Consider the following 21020-nt stretch of genomic DNA (forward strand, 5'->3'; position numbering starts at 1 on the left):
ACCCCCAATCTCCCCGGCGTTGGTAGGATCATACCAATAACTGATAACGGTAATATGTAAATTAGGGGGCGGAGCAGCGCGAGAGGCCAGGCCGGCTGCAACTCGGATGGACGTTGTCGTACCGGGGCACTGAGGCATTACCTTGCCTGCAAGAGCGGCCAGCCCACGAGGAAGAACAGAAGGCACGTGGGCCTTACGGGTATCGTGGGACGGAGCCTGTCCTGCCGGTGGTCCGGAAAGGGCCTGGGCGGGGCACGTCTAGCCATTGGCTCGATAGTGTTGGTGGGGCCTAGCTAGGCAACGTCTCGCTGGTCTGCCAGCAGCGGCGGGTCAGTGCGCATGCGTGGGTGCTACGTGCGGATGGTGAGCGAGCGGGGATTCAGACGCTACGCGGAGCGGAGCCCCCTGGCCCTGCCTAGGGGCAGGCGCGGTAAGCGCAGGCTCGGGGCGCGGCGGCCGGGCTCCGCCGTGTGTGTGTATATATATATATATGTGGGGTCTGGTCTCTGCCCTGGAGCTTGCCCGGCCCGCCGCCGCCCCCAATGCAGCTCCTGGGGCTCCCTGCCCGCGGGGTGTGGGGAGCCTTCCCACCCGGGCCGGCTTCCCTGTGAGGGGGAGGAGGGGACTCATTCTCGCCTCAGACCCGCCCCTGGGTGCGGGATGGCCTGGCCTTCCTTTGTAGCGCTCATGTCTGTCCCCAACAGGCCGTAGCTCCCGGGTCTGTGGGAGTGGGTTATAAACACGCGTTATGTCGGGTTGCCCCCCATAGCAGAGGCTTTCCAAGCATGGTTCCGTTGTTGGTCGTTTGTGGCCTGGTCGGGCCTGTGACCCCCAAGCCTGGCCCGGCCCCCCTGTGCTAGGTGCTGTACAAACTCGGTACAAAATGCTAGCCCTTGTCCCATATTGCTCACTCTGGCCTTGGCGCAAATGTGCTGAGTGTTTTTGGATCAATGTCTGGTGTTTTGTTTTGTTTGTCAGATCTGCAGGGAAGGCAGTTCCACTCCTAGTTGTGGAGTTCCCAGAGCTGGTTAAAATGGATCAGTCCATGGTGCACCTCTGGGTGAAAACGGAACCCTTCATAGTGGGGGCTTTGCAGATCCCCCCTCCATCCAAGTTCAGCATGCACTATCTCCGGAAGATGTCCACGTATGTCCGGACGCGGGCCAGCGAGGGCTGTTATCCACGCCTTTTCTGGCCTATGTGGCGACACATTGCCTGTGGGAAGCTGCAGTTAGCCAAGGATTTGGCCTGGCTCTACTTTGAGATATTTGACAGTCTAGTGGAACGGACTCCAGAGGAACGTCTGGAATGGGCAGAGGTGGTGTCCAGCTGCACGTCAGAAGAGGAACTAGAGAAGCAGAGGAATAAGGCATGAAATATAATGTTGTAATCTTTCTCTGGTGAACTGTTTTAGGCACTGGAGCATGGGCTATGCCAATCAAGATTGTATGGTTAGGGCCTTTTGCTACTCATGCACAGTCATTTGGGATCACATCCAGCCTTTTGATCTGAAGGGTTGTACAATCACATCTCCAACAGCCTTTTTCTCGCACTCTTCATGGCAGTGAAGCCCTAATCATTCTGCTAACTGTGTCTGTGAATGCAGATCACGCTACCATTCAAGTTGTTAGTTGTTTTCTGTTTGACTGGGGTAAATACCAGCAACCAGATCTGACCTTCAGAGCCACATTGCTACTTTTCCACTTTAAAAGACAAGGTAGCATTACAGAACAAATGTTGTTCAGCAAGATTGCATATGGTTGATATAACTAACAGACACCTTTCTAGAGTAAAACATTTGACATAAAAAATAACAGGGTCTTGCTTAAACCCTTAAAAGCAGAGAAATTCCAAGTGTGGTTTATTCCTAACACACTACTATTTTTCTACACAATATAGGAAGATGTGCACAAAGGAGACTTCTGTAAAGGTGACCTGCAAACGATTTCAATTAGCCTATTCCTTTTTTTCTGCTTTATGATGTATGTATAAAATAGATTTGAACATCTACATTTTTTTTTCTCTGTTTGTTTTCCTTTATCAGGCTTGTCAGCTATTGTTTCCCCTGGTTTTGCTGACTGACTTGTAGGGAGAAGGAGGAAAAAAAAGAAAGGTCTCAGAATGTATGTTCTCCCACAAAAGGTGGGACTATTCAGAAAAGTCATCCTTTAACGTGTTAGTTGGTCTTACCAGAAATGAGATTTAAACAGTCTGATTTAAAAATCCACTCCTCTTTTTCTTGCCTCTTGCAATGTCATTTTGCTTATTCTCTAGTCATTGTAAGGCTAGACAGGACCAGAATTTGTAATGGGGCATGGCGGAAAGCAGAAGAAAACTTTTGTCCTCTGGCACAAGTCCAATATTTTTCCTTTGCATGTCACTGTTAAAGAACTCTTTCCACACTTTTTGATAAACTTTTAACACTTTCAGCGTTTGTTGATTGTGGCCTTTGTGGAAGGGTCTGGATCAAGGCTTATTCTTGTGGGAGGAACCTGACCTCACTTCCTTTGGTCTGTACTGGAAAAGCCAGTGGTCTTCTGAAATTGTAATGCTGTTCTCTGACAAACTCGTGTGTGGTGCAAAAAGGCATGCTAAGGAGTGTACGTATAAAAGATCCATGTGATTGTCCTGAAATCAGTTGAGCTTAAACAGCAAGCTCCCTAAGCCAGGAGTAGCTGTCCATTAGTCATTTGCACTGGTCCTTTGGGTCTTGTGTTCATTCACAAAGTCTATGTGCTATTATCTAGTGGGGTTTTGGTAGCGCTTGCAGTAGTCAAGATTGCAAAACAGGTATGTTTATAACCACTTTTTTGCACACTGATCTTTGAAATGTACAGCATTTAGGGGGCACGATTTGAACACAGGTCAGCCATTTGAGCTAGAGGGTGAAAAACTATATCCATTTGAAAACCATTCTAACACACTCATTAAAGACTACACTTAATTGTGTTTTTTTTTTTTTTTTTAATTTGACGCTTGATAATGGCCATTTTTCATTGGAGGGCCTAGTGCTTTTGTTTGATGGTGTCCCAAACTGTGCATATTGAGCCCAAGGAGAAGTGTTTTTAGGAAATTATGGGCAAGTGGAAAAAAGGTTTGAGAACGAGTGTCTTCCCAAGGTTACCAATGGCATGTGCAGTGGCAAATATTGTGATGTAGACCGTGAGAGAGGCGGAGCTTTTTGCATGGTGTAACATGGCTACCAGTGAGGCTTGTAAAGGAGGGGTGTAGAGTTAAAGAAACAGAAACCCCCGTAGGAACCAAGCAAGTACCTGTCAAGCCCATAAACGTAGTGTGTGTGTGTGTGTGTGTGTGTGTGAGCTAGAGCTTTCTTGAGGCTTGCTTAATAGCTGATAGTAACACCACACACCTATTTGTGTAGGGGAGCCACAATCAGTTGTGATATTGTAGCTACCCTGTTATCTACATTCTAAAATAATAGGCTCTTTGGTTGAATTATTGCATGCATTAGTCATGTTCTGGTATGTGTTAACATTGTGTTCCCCTCTTGGCCAGCTGTCAGTAGACACTTTGCAGTTCCTGCTGTTCTTGTACATTCAGCAGCTAAACAAGATTTCCTTGCGGACATCTCTGATTGGAGAAGAGTGGCCAAGTCCCAGGGACAAATCTCAGTCTGACAACCTGACTGGAAAATCCACCTGTCAAAATAAGGTATTGTTTGTAACCCTGTCCCCACAGAGGTTACTGTGAGGGAGGGGCTGCAAAACCTTCACCTTAAAGTGGGGTGGGGAGCAGATCTGCTTTGTGGGGGAAGTGAACTCCTGCCCAAGGCTTGTGTATGCACCTAGGGGTGCACTTAATCAATTGAGCTAAATAATAAATGAGATGGTTACTCTAACATTAATTTTCAAAAATCTAACTTGCCCATAAAAACTTGCAGCAGACTGAACTTTCACATCCAGTCTCAATCTGTGATAGGTTTTTTTAAAAACCCCCCCCCCCCCCCAAATCTTTGCCGTTTAAAATAGAGGAGTGTAACAAAGCAGAAAATGTTCATTTATTTCAGAGGCTGCTCCTCCATAATTACATGTTCAGGCTTCTAGGGTAGCCATTCTTAGAGCAATGTCTGAATAAGTTACACAAAGCTGTGAGAAATAGATTAGTCAAATATAATCAAATGTAGGTGGTTACGTCTTGTATCTCACATTCAGAAGTATCTGAAATTAGCCAGGTAAGCCAATCCTGCTGCACTACCATATTCGAAAGTGAATTACAAACTGAGGGCAGCACAATAGAGACACTTAGCTGACCCACACCTTGAAAAAAGGCCAGTTGTTAGTGTCAGCAGGATTTTTGTCAGGAATGTGACATCAATACTATACATGTTGTAGTGTCAAGTGGAACAAGAACTGTTGAACTGCAACTCAAGAGCATCTGAAACTAAAAATAGGGATTAGCGGACTTTAAACACAAAGACTTATAATCGACAAGAGGGGGAAAGTGCTTATCCAGGGCTTTGTGCTGAATGGTCCTCTTTACACATACTGTTCAGTGCATTCAGCATCATTCTATAGTGGATGATTTTTGTTAACTGCAGTTCAAGTTCAAAACTAGACTGGCCCATCTTGTGAAGCTTCATGAGTAGATAATGGATCTGCCATATCTATTTCAGAAGCTTCATTCCCCCACAGGTTGGGGGATTATATTCATTGTGCTTATCCTTTTGTGAATTATTGAGGAAATGCCCCTGCTTGACGCTAATTTTCTAGGTATCTGGAATGGGCACTCCAGGTGATTGTAACTCCTTGGTGTGGTCCAGTGAGGCCTGTCCAGCATAAGCTGATGTCTGTTGGAGTTTTCATCATCGGCTGTCTCATATTCTGGTCTTCCCTTGCTATGGAGACCTTCAGCACTTGAACTATAATGATCCTTTGAGATGAATGTTTAATGGGATTTTTCCTCATAATGGATTATCTGAGGTTTTTCCCACAACTCCTCCTGAGTTAGTACTTGATTGCATCTATTCTAAGCATCCAGGTTCAATAGGAACCATAATTGCCTTCATGGAGGCTTAGACTGTCAGGTGTTCGTACAGTTCATTCCCACCCTCGTTTCCAAGCACCTGTGTGCTGAACCTTTTCATGAAGAGTGGAGTGGGAATCCATTTCCTTCTCTCACTCTAACTAATAGAATGACTGGTTGGTCATGGCCACAGCAAGTAGAACTATTGAACCTCTTCCACTCTGAAGATGGCTAGTGGATCCAGTGTCCTTTATTTGCTGGGGGAGTCTGTTGTGGGGGTAAGAGAAGGCCTGCAGAATCAATGGTTCGGGGGAAGGAGTCTGTATTCTACTTCTACTGATTTCTCCATTTAGAGCTGCTGTGGGTGGGATCTGAGCAGGATGCAATGGATATTGCATTGAGAAAGTGTCTCAGCCCAGTAAGAGCTCCTCTGTTTGTTTTTGTTTTGATTTCTAAGAACTGGAATGATTACACCCACCAAGCGTTTGTGCAGAACCACCTGTTGGATCTGCTGGAACTGCTACTGGACCCGGACCAGCTCACGGCCTCTTCCCATTCCACTCACGGTAGCCTGGTCTCCCCTGAAGCTGTTCGAGCTCTCAGCTTTCTCATTGAGGGGACTGTGAACAAAACCAGGACTGTCCATCCTCTTCATGAGCTTGCTCTCTGGCAGCCCTTGCATGTGAAGAATGGCTACTCGAAGATTACCAAAGCCTTCTCTTTCCCCAAGCTAGAGGTCTGGCTGAGGGCCTGCCTGACTGGGAGCCCGTTTGGGACATCTGCCTGCCTCAAGTCTGGGAAGAAACTTGCGTGGGCACAGCAAGGTATTTGAAAGCCTTGGCTTTGCTCTTTAGTTTTAGGATCAACTTTCCACTCTCCTCTGTTCCTGTTGATCAGGAGTCTGGTTTGTGGGCATTGGTGCTCTCCTGCCTGTCCTCTTGTTTACAGGAGAAAAGGGGGAGTTCACAGCTAAAGAGCTGGTCATGTAAAATGCCTTCACCTCCTGTTTCCAAACTCTCCTATTTAACACTCATTACTCCCTCTCTGTTCTCTAGCTTGCATGTGTCCCCCTCCCTGCTTCAAGTTGATATCCAGATATTGTGTGGTGTATATTGGCTGTTGCTAGCAGGCTTTCTTATTCTTAAAGATACATATTTGTTTGCAAGGTGCATTCTGCTGCATAGTGAACGTTAATGCCCAAGAAAGCAAATGATTGATTGCACAAGTTAAACCCAGGGTTAGGTGGAATTGCTGTATAAGCTGCTCCATATAGCTCTGTCAATGTAATTTAGTCCCGACTAATGTTACTACTCTTCTGTTCCTAAGTGGGGACTAACAGATGAATGGGGTGGTCCTCTAGCTGTTCAGGTACTTTCATGGCCTCAGTCACTGTTGTATCTGAGTGCCTCACAAACATTAATGGATTTACCTTCAAACACTCCTCTGCGGTGGGTCAGTATTCTTACTCCCATTTGACAAATGGGAATTGAGGCACAGTGTAGATTAAGTGACTTGCCCAAAGTTGCAGAGGGCAGTCTGTGAAAGTATTACACTGCAGCTGGGAGGTGTGACTGCAGCACATGTTGACGTACCCAAGCTATATTTGATCTTCTGTCTGTGGGCATCAGAATGAAGACTCCTGATCTCATTTAACATACGATTATAGGTTTTCAGAGGGAGAGAAATCCATTCCATCAGACAGAATGGAAGAACATCCTATGGTAATAAGTACCCTGAGGGCTGTATGCCTACAGGGAGCACACCACTTGGTAAGAATACATTGGAACAGAAATGCTCCTATTCCATCAGCACAGTGGTGAAAATCTGCAGACTGCTGTAATTCTCAGTTTGGCAGAAAGAGCCCTTATGTTCAGGAGGAATTTTACAAAGAGAGTTGGGATCTAAATCCCAAGCATCAGGGTGACTGTTTTTTTGATGGGATATTTACTCTGTGGCTGCCTGGTGAAATGTGATGTCATGGTCGGCCTGCTTAGGAAATACGTTCAGACTTTTTTGTGCTAATGTATGTAACTTTTGCCTTGCAGTTGAAGGAACAACCAAGAGAGCAAAGATTGCCTGCAATGCCCATATGGTTCCTGAGGTTCACCGCATGGTGGTGATGAGCCAAGTCTACAAACAGACGCTGGCCAAGAGCTCGGATACCCTGGTGGGTGCTCATGTGAAGATCCATCGCTGCAATGAGTCCTTCATATATCTGCTCTCCCCTTTACGGTGAGTTTATGTTTTCCTGGGATGCAGTAAAACGTCTCTGGGTGGGTTGCATAGGTATTTCCTGGTTCCCATTAGACATGGCAACCCCATTTTAACAGTGTGTGGCCTTGTCCTGTTCTTGGGCATCCTGGCTTACTTGCGATCTTTCTCTCTTTCAGATCTGTGACCATTGAGAAGTGCAGGAATAGCACTTTTGTCCTGGGCCCTGTGCAGACAGCCATTCACCTCCACAGCTGTGATAATGTCAAAGTCATTGGCATCTGCCACCGTCTGTCTATCTCTTCTACAACAGGCTGCACCTTCAACATTCTCACACCTACACACCCTCTCATTCTCTTGGGTAACCACGCAGTAACTTTTGCCCCTTATCACACCCATTACCCAATGCTTGAGGACCACATGGCCCGGATGGGCCTGGCTACAGTGCCTAACTACTGGGACAGTCCAATGCTGGTGTGCAAAGAGAACAGTGATGCCAGTGTCTTCCAACTCTTACCCCCCAGTGAGTTTTATACCTTTGTTATTCCTTTTGAGATGGAAGGAGACACGACAGAAACACCTGGGGGGCTGCCACATGCATACCAGAAGGCACTGAGTCAACGAGAGCAGAAGATACAGGTTTGGCAAAAAACTGTGAAGGAGGCAGGACTAACCAAGTGAGTAATTGGCTTCCTCCAGATATTTAATGCTCTGAAACTCAACTTGTCCATACAGGTACAAATCTCTTTGACTTGACATCACTGAACAAAAATGCCCTTGCATGAGGTCTGTTTATCTAGTCCAGTGGTCTCCAACCTTTTTATACCCAAGATCACTTTTTTTGAATTTAAGAGCAACCTAGGATCTACCCTGCCCCTTCCCCGAAGCCCTGCCCCGCTCACTCCACCCCCGCCCCCGTCGCTTGCTCTCCCCCACCCTCACTCACTTTCATCAGGTTGGGGTAGGGGTTTGGGGATTGGGAGGGGGTGAGGGGTGCAAGCTCTGGGAGAAAGTTTGGGTGCAGGAGGGGGCTCCAGGCTGGGGCAGAGTGTTGGGGTGCAGGAGGGAGTGTGGGGTGCTGGCTCTGGGAGGGGGCTCAGGGCTGGGGGTTTTGGGTAAAAGAAGGGGTATGGGGTGCTGGCTCTGGGAGGGGGGTAGGGGTGTGGGCTTCCTCTGGGCAGCACTTACCTCGGGCAGGTCCCGGTCTGCGGCGCAGCGGGGCTAAGGCAGGCTCCCTGTCTGCCCTGGTCCCATGCTGTTCCCGGAAGGGGCCAACATGCCCCTGTGGCCCCTGGGGGAGGGGATGTGGTGCCACGCGCTGCCCCTCTCTGAAGGCACCGCCTTTGCAGCTCCCATTGGCCACAGTGCCCCATTACCGGCCACTGTATAGGAGTGCAGGACTCCAGATATTGACAGTTCTGAATTTAGCTGGTCCTGTTTTCAGGATTTTACTCTTGGTGTCATTTTGATGCAAACAAACTGCAACAAACTGTCTCCCAGTGTTGATAAATGCAAAGTAATGCACATTGGAAAACATAATCCCAACTATACATATAAAATGATGGGGTCTAAATTAGCTGGTACCACTCAAGAAAGAGATCTTGGAGTCATTGTTGATAGTTCTCAGAAAACATCCACTCAATATGCATTGGCAGTCAAAAAAGCAAACAGAATGTTGGGAATCATTAAGAAAGGGATAGATAATAAGACAGAAAATATCATATTCCCTCTATATAAACCCATGGTACGCCCACATCTTGAATAGTGCATGCAGATGTGGTTGCCCCATCTCAAAAAAAGATATATTGGAATTGGAAAAGGTTCAGAAAAGGGCAACAAAAATTATTAGGGGTATGGAACGGCTGCCATATGAGGAGAGATTAAAAAGACTGGGATTTTTCAGCTTGGAAAAGAGACGACTAAGGGGGGATATGATAGAGGTCTATAAAATCATGACTGGTGTGGAGAAAGTAAATAAGGAAGTGTTATTTACTCCTTCTCATAATACAAGAACTAGGGGCCACCAAATGAAATTAATAGGCAGCAGGTTTAAAACAAACTGAAGTATTTCTTCACACAACGCACAGTCAACCTGTGGAACTCCTTGCCAAAGGATGCTGTGAAGGCCAAGACTATAACAGAGTTCAAAAAAGAACTAGATAAATTCATGGAGGTTAGGCAGGGATGGTGTCCCTAGCCTCTGTTTGCCAGAAACGGGGAATGGACGACGGGATGGATCACTTGATGATTACCTGTTCTGTTCATACCCTCTGGGGCCACCTGGCTTGGGGCCACCTGGCTTTAGGCCACTGTCAGAAGACAGGATAGTGGGCTAGATGGACCTTTGGTCTGACCCAGTATGTCCATTCTTATGTTCTTATAACCTCCTTTACAAACCCACAATAGGGGTAGAACTCTGGTCTTCAATTTTAAAGGCTAGAATAGAAGGAAGCAGCAATAGCTTGTGTTTCAGCTGTTTTTTGTTTCCCTGTTCTGGGCTCAGCCTGTGTCTTCTATATTTGGGGGTCAGTAAGCCAAGTCATGGAGAGAGTCCATAGCTTCTCTGAATTGTTTAATTTTGGATGGTCTCAGTCCTCAGTTTAGTTAGATGAAGCCAGGGTTCCAATGAGACTGAGTAGTATCATTGGTCTGTGATTTGTCAAGTCCTTCCAGACCACCTTCTTTTGTTTAGGGCCTGAAGAGTCCCTTGTCATGAATACTACATTTGATCAAGGTGCTCTTTGCACTCAGTGCAGATTTCAAGACTTGAATAGATTGGAAAATGGCCTTGGTATCTGACAGTCTTCTGATTCAGAATTTCTGTTGCACTGCATTACATTTGTCTATCTTGAATCCTGACTCCTCCAGTGCCCGTGTGTGTATATGTCTTGTTGAGTAAAGGCAGCACTTCAGACGTGAGTGATTTAATACCATTGACGTGAGGGGTTGGGTAAGTAGCATGGGGTTAATGTGTCACTCTCTCCTCTGGAGACGACTATTTAATTTTTGCCTGGGTTATAAATGGCAGCTATGTATAGACTTAAGTTTTATGTGATGTAGGTTTTTTAGTAAAAGTCACAGGACGTGGGCAATGAACAATAAATCATGGAAACCAGAGCTCCGCCACCCGGGGCTGAGGTCACATAAAATCACCAAATCCCTGACCTCCGTGACAGACTCGTAGCCTTAGGTATGTATAATTGTCTGTTTGTGCTCTGAGAATCCTAGGGCAGAAGTCCTACAGGGCAGAGGTACAGTAACAGCAGTGTGGGGAAGTCTGCGTGGCTTATTTCAACACCAGCAGTCTCTCTTTCAGGGGTATTCTAACTAATGGTTTTGATTAGGTGAATTCAATCTTTCCCATGTGGGCAATATGGGAAGCAAATCCAATGGCTTTGTTAGGCATGGTAAGTGTAGATCTGTTGCTTATTTTCAGTGAGGATGGAAAAGGCTACTCATTTGAGTAGCCAAAGAGAGATGTTTGGAAGTGTGGTGTGAATGCTTACAAGACTATTTCACTTGCTACGTTGCTGATGTCCTGATGGGTTTCAGGGATCAGAGGAAGCAGTTCCAGGTGCTGGTGGAGAACAAATTCTATGAATGGCTAATTCACACAGGACATCGTCAGCAGCTGGACAGCCTTGTGCCTCCTGCAGCAGGCTCCAAGCAAGCAGCAGGATAGGATGCTCTTCTTTAACAGAAGGAAAGGAAGGGTGAGTACTGGGACAGTTTCTCTCCTGCTGCATGATAGAGAAATTGTCATACTACTTTACATACATTTGTGTGCACATAGTGTCTAGATGGAAACAATGAGTGTGAAATTGTGTCCGTGGGCCTCCTCCCAACAGCTTCAGATCTGGCTTTGGTTTTCAGTTTGGAGCCAAAACCTCCTCTGAGCTTCTATCTACTCCCTTGTGCACTCCAATTCTTCCTTCCGTCCCTGTGGCCTTTCTGGCTGAAGAGCTCTGTATGGATCTCTGATTTCAGTTTCTGACGGAATAATTTTGAAATGAGGTTGAAGTGCTTCACTTACGCCTCTGGTCTGTATATAGTATCTGTCTCTGACAAACCAGCCTGCATGTGTCTGCATAGACAAGATGTGCGCTTCAGGTATAATCTGAAACCAAATCAGTTAGAACAGTCTAGTTGTTCTGATGCCCTTACTTGCCCTCATCTCCTGCTGCTCACCATGTACCCGAGGGCTTGTCTACATGGGGATTTAATCCACAGTAGCTTGAGTCAGACTAGTGTGAAAATGCCTGTGCACTCACGATGCAATTCATTAGAGCGCAGTTATACCGCAAACTCTGGAATCCTTTTTCAAAGTGTATTATGTTTGATGCAAATTGTGTTAGTGCAGTTGACTGTGTGAACACAGTGCTGCCATGCAGTACTTGGGCAGTTATTCAGCTGGTATCCCACATTGCTGTGCATGTGTCCATTATTGATCTGTCTCTTCATCTGTGTGCCTTCCACTACTCTGGGATCAAGTTGACTGGATGTTCCTTCCCCTGTTTAAAAATTGTCATGGGAACAGAGTTTGCCCATTTGCTCCTGGATTCGAATATATTGGCATTCCTTCACGGCTCCAGCAGCCTTTACAACATGCCTTGAGCACCCACTTGGAGTCTTGCTGTGCCCCAGATCTCATCGCCACCCGGTGGTCAGTGCAGCAAGTTCTTGTGGCCAGCCACCAGATGAAGGATCTCTTTTTGGACATTGCTAAGTAGTGATCCATAAGGGGCCACAACCAGGATGCTGACCAGTGTGGGATAAAGATCAAACAGCTCAGGAGGACTTAGATTAAAGCCAGGAGTGCCAGGAAAAAGTCCAGCAGTGGAATTGTATCCTACCTATTTCTTGAGGAGCTGGATGGGCTTTTGATCAATTACATCGTTACCAAGCCTGAGGAGCTTGTGGACCCTGATACTCCCCCTGTAGACTGCAGACAAGTGGCAAGAGTCATCAGAGGAGGAACATGAGGAGGGCAGTGAGGGGATCTCCCCAGAAAGTCAGGATCTCCTCAGGAATCCGGACCTTGATTCTGGCTATGTGGGTGAGCCAGAAACCAGGCTGAGACTGAGAGGCAGATTACATGCCCTTCATATAGGATTTATCTTTACAATGTATTATTGTTCTATGACACCACTGTGCTAGCTTCTGAGCCAAGTGCCCCATGGCCACAGCCTTTTTTGGCGGGTGAGAGCTGGGAGCCTTTGAGTCTCCAGCACCTGCCTCCCTTTATTAGCCCACGTTTTCAAAATGGCGTCTACTCCAGCCGAGCAATTGGCTTCTGTCTCAGGCGAAAACCTCGACCATCAACTCTTTACAAGCATATGCTACGGAAGACATGTATCCATCTACCTTATTTTCTTTTCTCCTTTCTGCATCTGTCCTGTCTGGCAAATGTGAGCTCCCCCTTCTCCCCCCCACCCCCCAAAAACCCCTGTCCATCTGCTCAAAATAGTGGCTGGCAGCATGGCACAGCTGCAATCTCTACTCCAGGGGTAAGCAACCTATGGCACGCATGCTGAAGGCAGCACGTGAGCTGATTTTCAGTGGCACTCACACTGCCCGGGTCCTGGCCACCAGTCCGGGGGGCTCTGCATTTTAATTTAATTTTAAATGTAGCTTCTTAAACATTTTAAAAACCTTATTTACTTTACATACAACAATAGTATATATAGACTTATAGAAAGAGACCTTCTAAAAATGTTAAAATGTATTACTGGCATGCAAAACCTTAAATTAGAGTGAATAAATGACGCTTTGGCACACCACTTCTGAAAGGTTGCTGACCCCTGCAACTCCATCTCTCGCTCCCTCGCTCCCCTCCCGCAGCATATTTGAATAATGAAAACACTCAGTTGTGCAACTTTAAGCCATTTGGGACAGTGGCTCTGGGAAAAAGGGTTTGGTTAGTAGTCTCAGATGACAGGGGCATTGCATGCCTGTAAAGCACTAAGCCTACAGCTCTCTGCTGAGGTATAAACATGCATTTATACACGGAAAGAGGTCAACCTTATGGATAGCATACAGCTTTTAATGTCTTTCCACAGACTTGCATAGAGAGAGGGTTGGAGCAGTTCATGCTTCGGACAGTCAGTGAAGAACCTGATCTGTTTTTCTCTGCACTTTAAGCATGTCTGCAGGGGAGATAAAGTAGAATCAGAGAAATTGCTTGATTTTCCCCCTCCCCCCACCCCCCCATCTGCACTTTATCTGGGATAGGTGCACAGTCATTGCTCTGGCATGCCCTCCACTCCTGCCACACTTCTGGGGGACCAGCTTGGTGAAGAACTTCACAGTGTATCTCACTGGTCTGCCCTTTGCCATTGTTAATAAGGCCGTTCTCTGTCGCCTAGTCACCCACCTCAGTGTAACATCACTGAGAGTCAGGACACGGATTACTATCCTGCTCATTCCATATGCTCCCCGCCAACTCCTCTGACACCATAGAAACAGCTCCAAGGCACAGCCAAATTGCAAAGCCAGAGCGGGAATATAATTCCGAATCCCACCCCCAGCCTCTGAGGCACAGCTGCAACTCAAGCCAATCTAGCCCTCCTGAGCATACACCACCTACTGGCTGTGTGGGCACACTAAGACCCAAGAATCTCGGGGGTGGTGGGGTGGGAATGAGAGACACATATTAAAAAGGATATCCTAGCCTGTCTGGAATACCACTAACATCTGCTTGGCTAGGTTTTTTTTCCCTACTCCCTCAGCAATGGCACCTGCAGTGGCCAGACCTTCAAGGACAGGGGCTTTATCCATGGCTGATGGGGAAGAAACAGAGAATTTGGGATGAAATATCCAGCTTTCATTGTAGACCCCCTCCCCCCAAATAAAAAGAAACCTGTGAAGAGCTGGTAGTTGTATTTGAGGTCAGAGATGGAAGAAGACAGGGAGCTATTGAACAAGAGAGTTGAAGTGGCTAGAAACAGTGTCACAGTGGCTAGGGACAGCGTTGCCATGGCAAAAGGCACTGTGGAGGAAGAAAGACACATGCGTAGGTGACTCAAGGAGGTTGTACAAGCTCAGAATGCTCTGCTGCAACGCATGCTGCGAGTGGGCACACAGACAATCCAGTGCCGTCAGCCAGGACCCAGCCATGTTCTTCTTCGAGTGATTGCTCATATTGATTCCAATTAGGTGTGTTTAGTTGTTGGAAAGTTTTTCCCTTAGGAGCACCCATCGGGTCGGCTGTGGAGCCCCCTGGAGCGGTGCCTTCATGGCGCTCAATATATGACCCTGCCAACCCGGCACCTCCTCAGTTCTTTCTTACGGCCAGTGACGGTTGTTGGAACTGTGGCGTCTTGCTCAGCAAGTTCTGCCACGTTTCCCTACCTTTGTTTGTTTTGTTTGTTCTCTATACATATTAGTTAGTTTAATTGTTAGTTAGTATTAGTAGTTAGCAGTTGGGATGGGGGGGTTTATCCTCTATCCTGACCGCTTTTTCTTAGGAGGGCTTACATGCCCAAGTCCCAGGGGTTCAAGCCCTGCAAGTCCTGTAGCAAGCCCATGCCAATGGGTGACCCCCACAACGCTTGTCTAAAGTGTCTGGGGGAGGCTCACCAAGCCAGTTGGTGCAGGATTTGCAAGGGGTTTTGCCTCAGAACCAAAAAGGAGCGAGACTTTCGCCTCAAGCAACTCCTTATGGAGGCGGCACTTAGACCTCTGCCGGCGCGGCGGGACCTGGCGCTGAGTTCATATGGTGCATAGCGCAGTGGTGGAAGCGGCACCCTGGACGGACTCTGGCAGAGACCTGCAGCACCGCCGCTCCCCAGCTCTGAAACCGTCTGGATTGACCCAGCACTGCTCCCACTCCCCAGTGCAGAAGCGGCACCAGAAGCAAGGGAGGAGCAGCTCTCTGTCCCAGGGGTCCGCCAATGGGGCTGGCCAATGGGGCGCATCCTCACGAGGAGCACCCGATGCCGAAGTATGCGGAGATGGCACCGTCGACTTTCCTCCCGCAAGGGGACCGTCGAGTCCGGTGCCGTTGGACTCCCTGGCCCAGGTCATCAAGGAGGTGGAGCTTCCATTCACCCCGGACACCTTTGAGACCGTGAGGGACCTCACTGCCATGACAGTGCCCAGGTCACCCACTCCTTGCACCAAGCCTCCAGTACCACATCGTATGGCACTGTTTCGAGGCAAACTAGCGATGCTCCAGCCCTCGGCACCGCTGATAAAGTCCCGGTGCTGCTCTAGATTGCGCCAGCGCTCCTGCTCGCGACATCAATCCTCGTGTCAATCCCCATTACGCAGCAGGTTCTGGTCCCAATGCCGCTTAGTGACCCCGCGCAGCTCCAGATCGGGGCACTGCTCCAGGTCGGGGCACTGCTCTCCAGCCCTTGAGATGAAGGATGCGTATTTCCATACAGCGATTCGTCCCGCACATCGGCACATCCTACGCTTCGTGGTCAACCACAAGCATTACTAATTCACTGCCTGCCCTACCATTAGGCCTCTCAACAGCCCCCCAAGTGTTCACCAAGTGCATGCTGGTCGTGGCTGCTTTCCTCCATCGACAGCAGGTGCAGGTATACCCCTACCTCGACGAATGGCTGCTCAGGGGCCACACCAAGGGACAGGTGCAGTCCCAAATCCGTTTGGTCAGGTACATGTTTGAGCAACTGGATCTTCCTTCTCCTCAACATGGGGAAGTTGACCTTGGAACCGACCCAGAGAATAGAATTCATTGGGGCAGTGTTACTCGGTTCATGCGCGAGCCCTTCTGCTGGAGACCTGATTCCAAGCCATCACGGACATAATTCAAAGCCTCCAGCAATTCCCAACCACAACAGCAAGGGGGTGCCTGAGTCTCCTCAGCCACATGGCTGCTTGTACTTGCATGATTCGGCTCAGACTTTTGCAGGCATGGCTCGCTTCGGCCTACCGCCTGGGGCACAACAGCTTGAATTCAGTGGTCACGATGCCAGGGCAGGTCCTTACATCCCTCCTCTGGTGGCTCAATCCTCAAGCTGTGTGCGAAGGAGTCCCCTTCCACAGCCCTCAACCTTCCTTGTCCCTGGTCACGGACGCGCCAGCTCTGGGATGGGGGTGCATCTGGGAGATCTCCAGACACAGGCCCTGTGGTCCCAGGATGAGCTGTCCCTACATAGCAAGATCAAGGAACTGAGGGCGGTGTGCCTAGCCTGCCAGGCCTTTCGGGCCTGACTACAAGGCCAGTGTGTAGCAGTTCTAACAGAGAACACCACCACCATGTTTTACATCAACAAGCAAGGGGAAGCCGTTCCTCTCCCCTATGCCAGGAGGCCCTCCAGCTGTGGGAGTTCTGCATAGCCCACTCCATTCACCTGGAAGCATCCTTTTTACTAGGAGTTCAGAACACGCTGGTGGACGGCCTCAGTAGGTCCTTCCGCGCACACGAGTGGTCTCTCCGACCGGATGTCATACACCTCATTTTCCAAAGGTGTAGGTTTCCCAGATCAACCTGTTTGCCACCTGACGCAACAGGAAGTGCCCAACCTTCTGCTCCTTCCAGAGTCACAGCCCAGGCTCCCTCACGGACGTATTCCTGCTACACTGGAGACGTCACCTGCTCTATGCCTTTCCCCTGTTCCCTCTCGTGCACAAGGTCCTGCTCAAGGTCTGCAGGGAGGGGACAAAGGTAATTCTTATAGCTCCAGCGTGGCCTCGACAACACTAGTGCACTACTCTACTGGAGCAGTCAGTGGACGCACCGGTCACGTTACCTCTCCTCCTCGACTTACTCACTCACTCAGGGCTACAGTCGCCTCTGTCACCCTGACCTACGGTCCCTCTACCTCACGTCTTGGAAGCTTCATGGCTGAACCCCATGGAACTTCTGTACTCAGAACAAGTAAGGAAGGTCCTCCTCGGCCGCAGAAAGCCCTCCACTAGAGCCACGTATCTGGCGAAGTAGAAGAGATTCTTGTGCTGGTGTGACCAGTGTCATACACCCCCTCTAGAGGCGCTGGTACCTTTCATCTTGGAGTACCTCCTACACCTGAAACAGCAAGGCCTGGTGGCGTCCTCCATAAGGGTACACCTCACTGTTATCTCGGACTTCCACCTTGGAGCGTCTGGTCGATACGTCTTCGCCAATCCTATGGTTGGTGGCTTCCTCAAAGGTCTGTACTGCCTACATCCCCAGATCAGGCAGTCTGTCCCTGCATGGGACCTTAACCTGGTCCTCTCCAGGCTCATGGGGCCTCCATTTGAACCACTGGCGACCTGCTCCCTCCTGTATCTGTCATGGAAGGTAGCTTTTCTGGTTGCCATTACTTCTGCGAGGAGGGTGTCTGAGCTCTAAAGGCCCTCACTTCTGAACCACCTTACACGGTTTTCCACAGGGATAAGGTGCAACTCAGGCCACACTCGGCCTTTCTCCCCAAGGTGGTGTCGCACTTCCACACCAACCAGGACATTTTCCTGCCTGTCTTTTACCCTAAGCCTCATGCCAGTAACCACGAGCAGCGGCTGCACTCCTGCGATGTTCGAAGAGCACTAGCTTTCTACATCAAGCGCACTAAGCTGTTCAGAAAATCAAACCAGTTCATAGCGGTGGCGGACCAGATGAAAGGCCTCCCGGTCTCATCTCAAAGAATATCCTCCTGCATCCGCACGTGCTATGAACTGGCCAGAGTGCCGATCCCGGCTCTCACGGCATACTCCACTAGGGCCCAGGCCTCGTCAGCAGCATTCCTGGCCCAGGTCCTGATCCAAGAAATCTGCAGGGCAGTGACTTGGTCCTCGGTACATACCTTCACCTCTCACTATGCCATCGTCCGGCATGCCAGAGACAATGCGGCGTTCAGCAGAGCGGTGCGCCAATCAGCATTCCTTAACTCTGACCCCACCACCTAGGTAAGGTTGGGCAGTCACCTAATTGGAATCGATATGAGCAATCACTCGAAGAAAAATTGGTTACTCACCTCTCGTAATTGTTGTTGTTCGGAATGTGTTGCTCATATCCATTCCAAACCCACCGGCCTTCCTCTCTGTCGGACTAGCTGGCAAGAAGGAACTGAGGAGGCGCCGTGTCGGCAGGGTCATATATTGAGCTCCATGAAGGTGCCACTCCAGGGGGCTCCACAGCTGACCCGACGGTGCTGCTAGGGGAAAAACTTTCAAATGACTGTGCACGTGGTGCGCGCACACCTAATTGGAATGGATATGAGCAACGCATCTCGAAGAACAACAGTTACGAGAGGTGAGTAACCGTTTTTTCTGCAGCCCCTGGACAACACAGGGTACTGGGAACACCAGCATATGTTCCCCGCTGTACCCCTGCAGTCATGCTCTCAGAGGCCATTCACTGGCCCAAGCTCAGGGCAGAGAGAGCAATTGCACCTGGGAACGCAGCGCTTTTGAGCCATCCAGTGCACCTGATAACTTCGAGCCCTGCCACTCAATACCAGACGCCCCAAGAACAAGAGGCAACAACGAGGCGTGTACTCATCCCTTGTTGTAGTCTGCCGTCCACTGCACTGTCACTTTAATTAAACAATGAAGCAAAGCTTTAAAGCTTCATTTCTGCTGGTTTAAAAATCCATTCAGAAAGAGTCAGCGATGCACTTTATACAGGCAGTCCATTCATTTTGACTAAGTCAGAGGTTTTTACAAAAGGGTAAAGGCACAGACAAGATAAAATAAGGATTGCCACATCTACCACCTATCAAAGAGACTGCACAGCTCACAATCCATTCCCAGTTGGGATAACAGCTGGATGTATAGCTGCGCATTTTCAGGCCTGAAACTCCAGGAGCCATAGACATCCCTGACAATACTGCACTGGCTGTTTCCATTGGACATTTTGCTGGCTGCTCAAACCCCTGAGCAAGTCTCTGCACCACAGCCTCCCACCCATCGGAAAGGCTTTCTCACTTACTATCTCAAATATTGTGCAGAATGTAACCTACAGCATGGGTTTTTTTTTCCAGCTTCTAACCTATTCCACAAACAGTGCCACCTTCCTTGCAGATGGCCAAATGCACACTCTGCTGTCATTCTGCAGCTACTGAGGCGATGGGATCATGAACCAGGGCAGCAGCAGCAGTCTCGCTCGATAACTGGAGCAATTGCCACATCATTAATGTCCAGAATGATGCTGGGGGCAAATTCTCCTTTATTCATTCAGATAATTAGAGCTGAGTGTTGAAAGAGCCTAGCATTGTGGGTCTTTCCAGACCACCCTATGTTTGTGAACCTGCCACGGTGGTCAACCAGCCCTTGGAACACCATGGAGAAATATCCCTGTGGTTATACACTCTGAGCCATGGTGCGGGGGACAAGCAGTTGGCATGTGGGTCCCATCAGTTGCCCCAGTGCTATGTGGGAACCCCACACGTGCAAAGCCATCAACTTTCTCCTGAATATTACGAATTGGCTGGTTATGAACCAGTAGCATTAGGAGGTGACCGGCTTGCACGTGGCATTGGCGACCAGTGTCTCTCTGGGTTTGGGCACCGCATGTTGGTATGCCACCACTGCAGCTCTGGGGCTTGCCATCCTGAAATTCTCTCATCACTGCTGGTCGTCCCAGGTCTATGGAACAATCCTTTCCCACCAATCCCCACTGGGGCGTTTCCCAAGCCCTGAAAAGGTGTTGCACGGTGTGACCCTGCTTCAGGAACAGCTCTGGTAGTAGCAGTTGCTCTGTGTTGTCCTTGTCTTCCTCATCCTCATCTTTCATTGTTCCTCCACCACTGCCCAACCTGCTGCTGAAGGAGCTGCTGCTGGAGCCGCCATATCCGCTTGGTAATGCGGTGGGCGAAGTCCAAAGACAAAGCCAAGTCGCTCAGCTTCGAGAGCTGAACTACATCCCAAACAGCCTCTACCTATGTGCAGTTGCCAGCATAGTGGTGTGGAGCATTGCTGGGTCCATGCTGGCTGACAGCAATTTGCAAACGGCACTTGCCTCTCCAGAAAGAGAGGAATGATGGGCTGGAGAGAGCTGAAGCATGGGATGTTTTTGTATTTACTCCAAGTCCTGGAATTCCACTGGCTTCTTCATTGCATCCCACCGCATGCAGCGAGAACCACCCCAGCATGCACACTGCTTAGCATTGAAGCAAAGGACCATGGGATACCCTCCGAGAATGCCATGCACTTAGTGCACAGCAAGCCCTTGCCGCCTGGACACAGAGATGCAAACTGAAAGAAGGCACAGCCAGCCCATGTGTACACTATTAGTGCAGCTTGGGTTAATTATTGAGTTAATACACCTCTACCCCGATATAACACGACCCGATATAACACTAATTCGGATATAACGCAGTAAAGCAGTGCTCGGGGGGGGGGAGGGGGCTCCAGCGGATCAAAGCAAGTTCGATATAACGCGGTTTCACCTATAACGCGGTAAGATTTTTTTTTTGGCTCCCAAGGACAGCATTATATCGGGGTAGAGGTGTATTGTGCGTTAATTCTGCGGGTTAATCCCTCTATAGACAAGCCCTTAGTGGCCACTTCCTTGATGCCTCAAAGAATTCTTTCCCATATAATCTTTTGAATTTCCTAGTGGTGGTGCACAAGGAGCCAGACACTTGCCCCTGGTATGGGTACAATCACCACACATTTCAAAGGGTGAGGAATAGTTTGCTAGGTCAAACTGATCATGCTCTGGGTTTTTCTCCACAAGCTGTTGGCCTGGGGAGGGGAAGTCACTGAATTGTTGGTGATTGCATGGTTGGAGTGAAGTTGTGTTTTGTTACAGCGTTGTGAAGATGGATGGTGACAAACTGACGGTGGTTTCCAGTGAATACTTTGGGGCCATGCTGGTTAGACACTCCTGTGGTGTTGCAAATTAATTAGGATATCTGGACCTCGGCATCAGC

The 21020-nt window shown here is 48.8% G+C and overlaps 1 protein-coding gene across 4 annotated transcripts; it reads left to right on the top strand.

Moving 5' to 3' along the window:
• Positions 1-19: 19 nt before the first annotated feature.
• On the top strand, positions 20-20982 carry TBCCD1 (TBCC domain containing 1). Of its 4 annotated transcripts, none has more exons than XM_024206365.3 (8): positions 20-329; positions 979-1369; positions 3517-3672; positions 5441-5807; positions 7029-7215; positions 7374-7871; positions 10747-10907; positions 20900-20982. In XM_024206365.3, exons 2-7 carry the CDS (start codon positions 1034-1036, stop codon positions 10874-10876), a joined length of 1674 nt encoding a protein of 557 aa, XP_024062133.1. In that variant the 5' UTR covers positions 20-329; positions 979-1033; the 3' UTR covers positions 10877-10907; positions 20900-20982. The 4 variants fall into 4 exon arrangements, with proteins under 4 accessions (XP_024062133.1, XP_024062131.1, XP_024062134.1 ...); XM_024206363.3 differs by having other exon boundaries at positions 20-182; XM_024206366.3 differs by lacking the exon at positions 20900-20982 and having other exon boundaries at positions 20-182; positions 7374-7555; positions 7750-7871; positions 10747-10892.
• Positions 20983-21020: the final 38 nt, after the last annotated feature.

Source organism: Terrapene carolina, unplaced genomic scaffold (assembly GCF_002925995.2).
Source record: "Terrapene carolina triunguis isolate 2854851 unplaced genomic scaffold, T_m_triunguis-2.0 Scaffold837, whole genome shotgun sequence".
NCBI classification, from domain to species: Eukaryota; Metazoa; Chordata; order Testudines; family Emydidae; genus Terrapene; species Terrapene triunguis.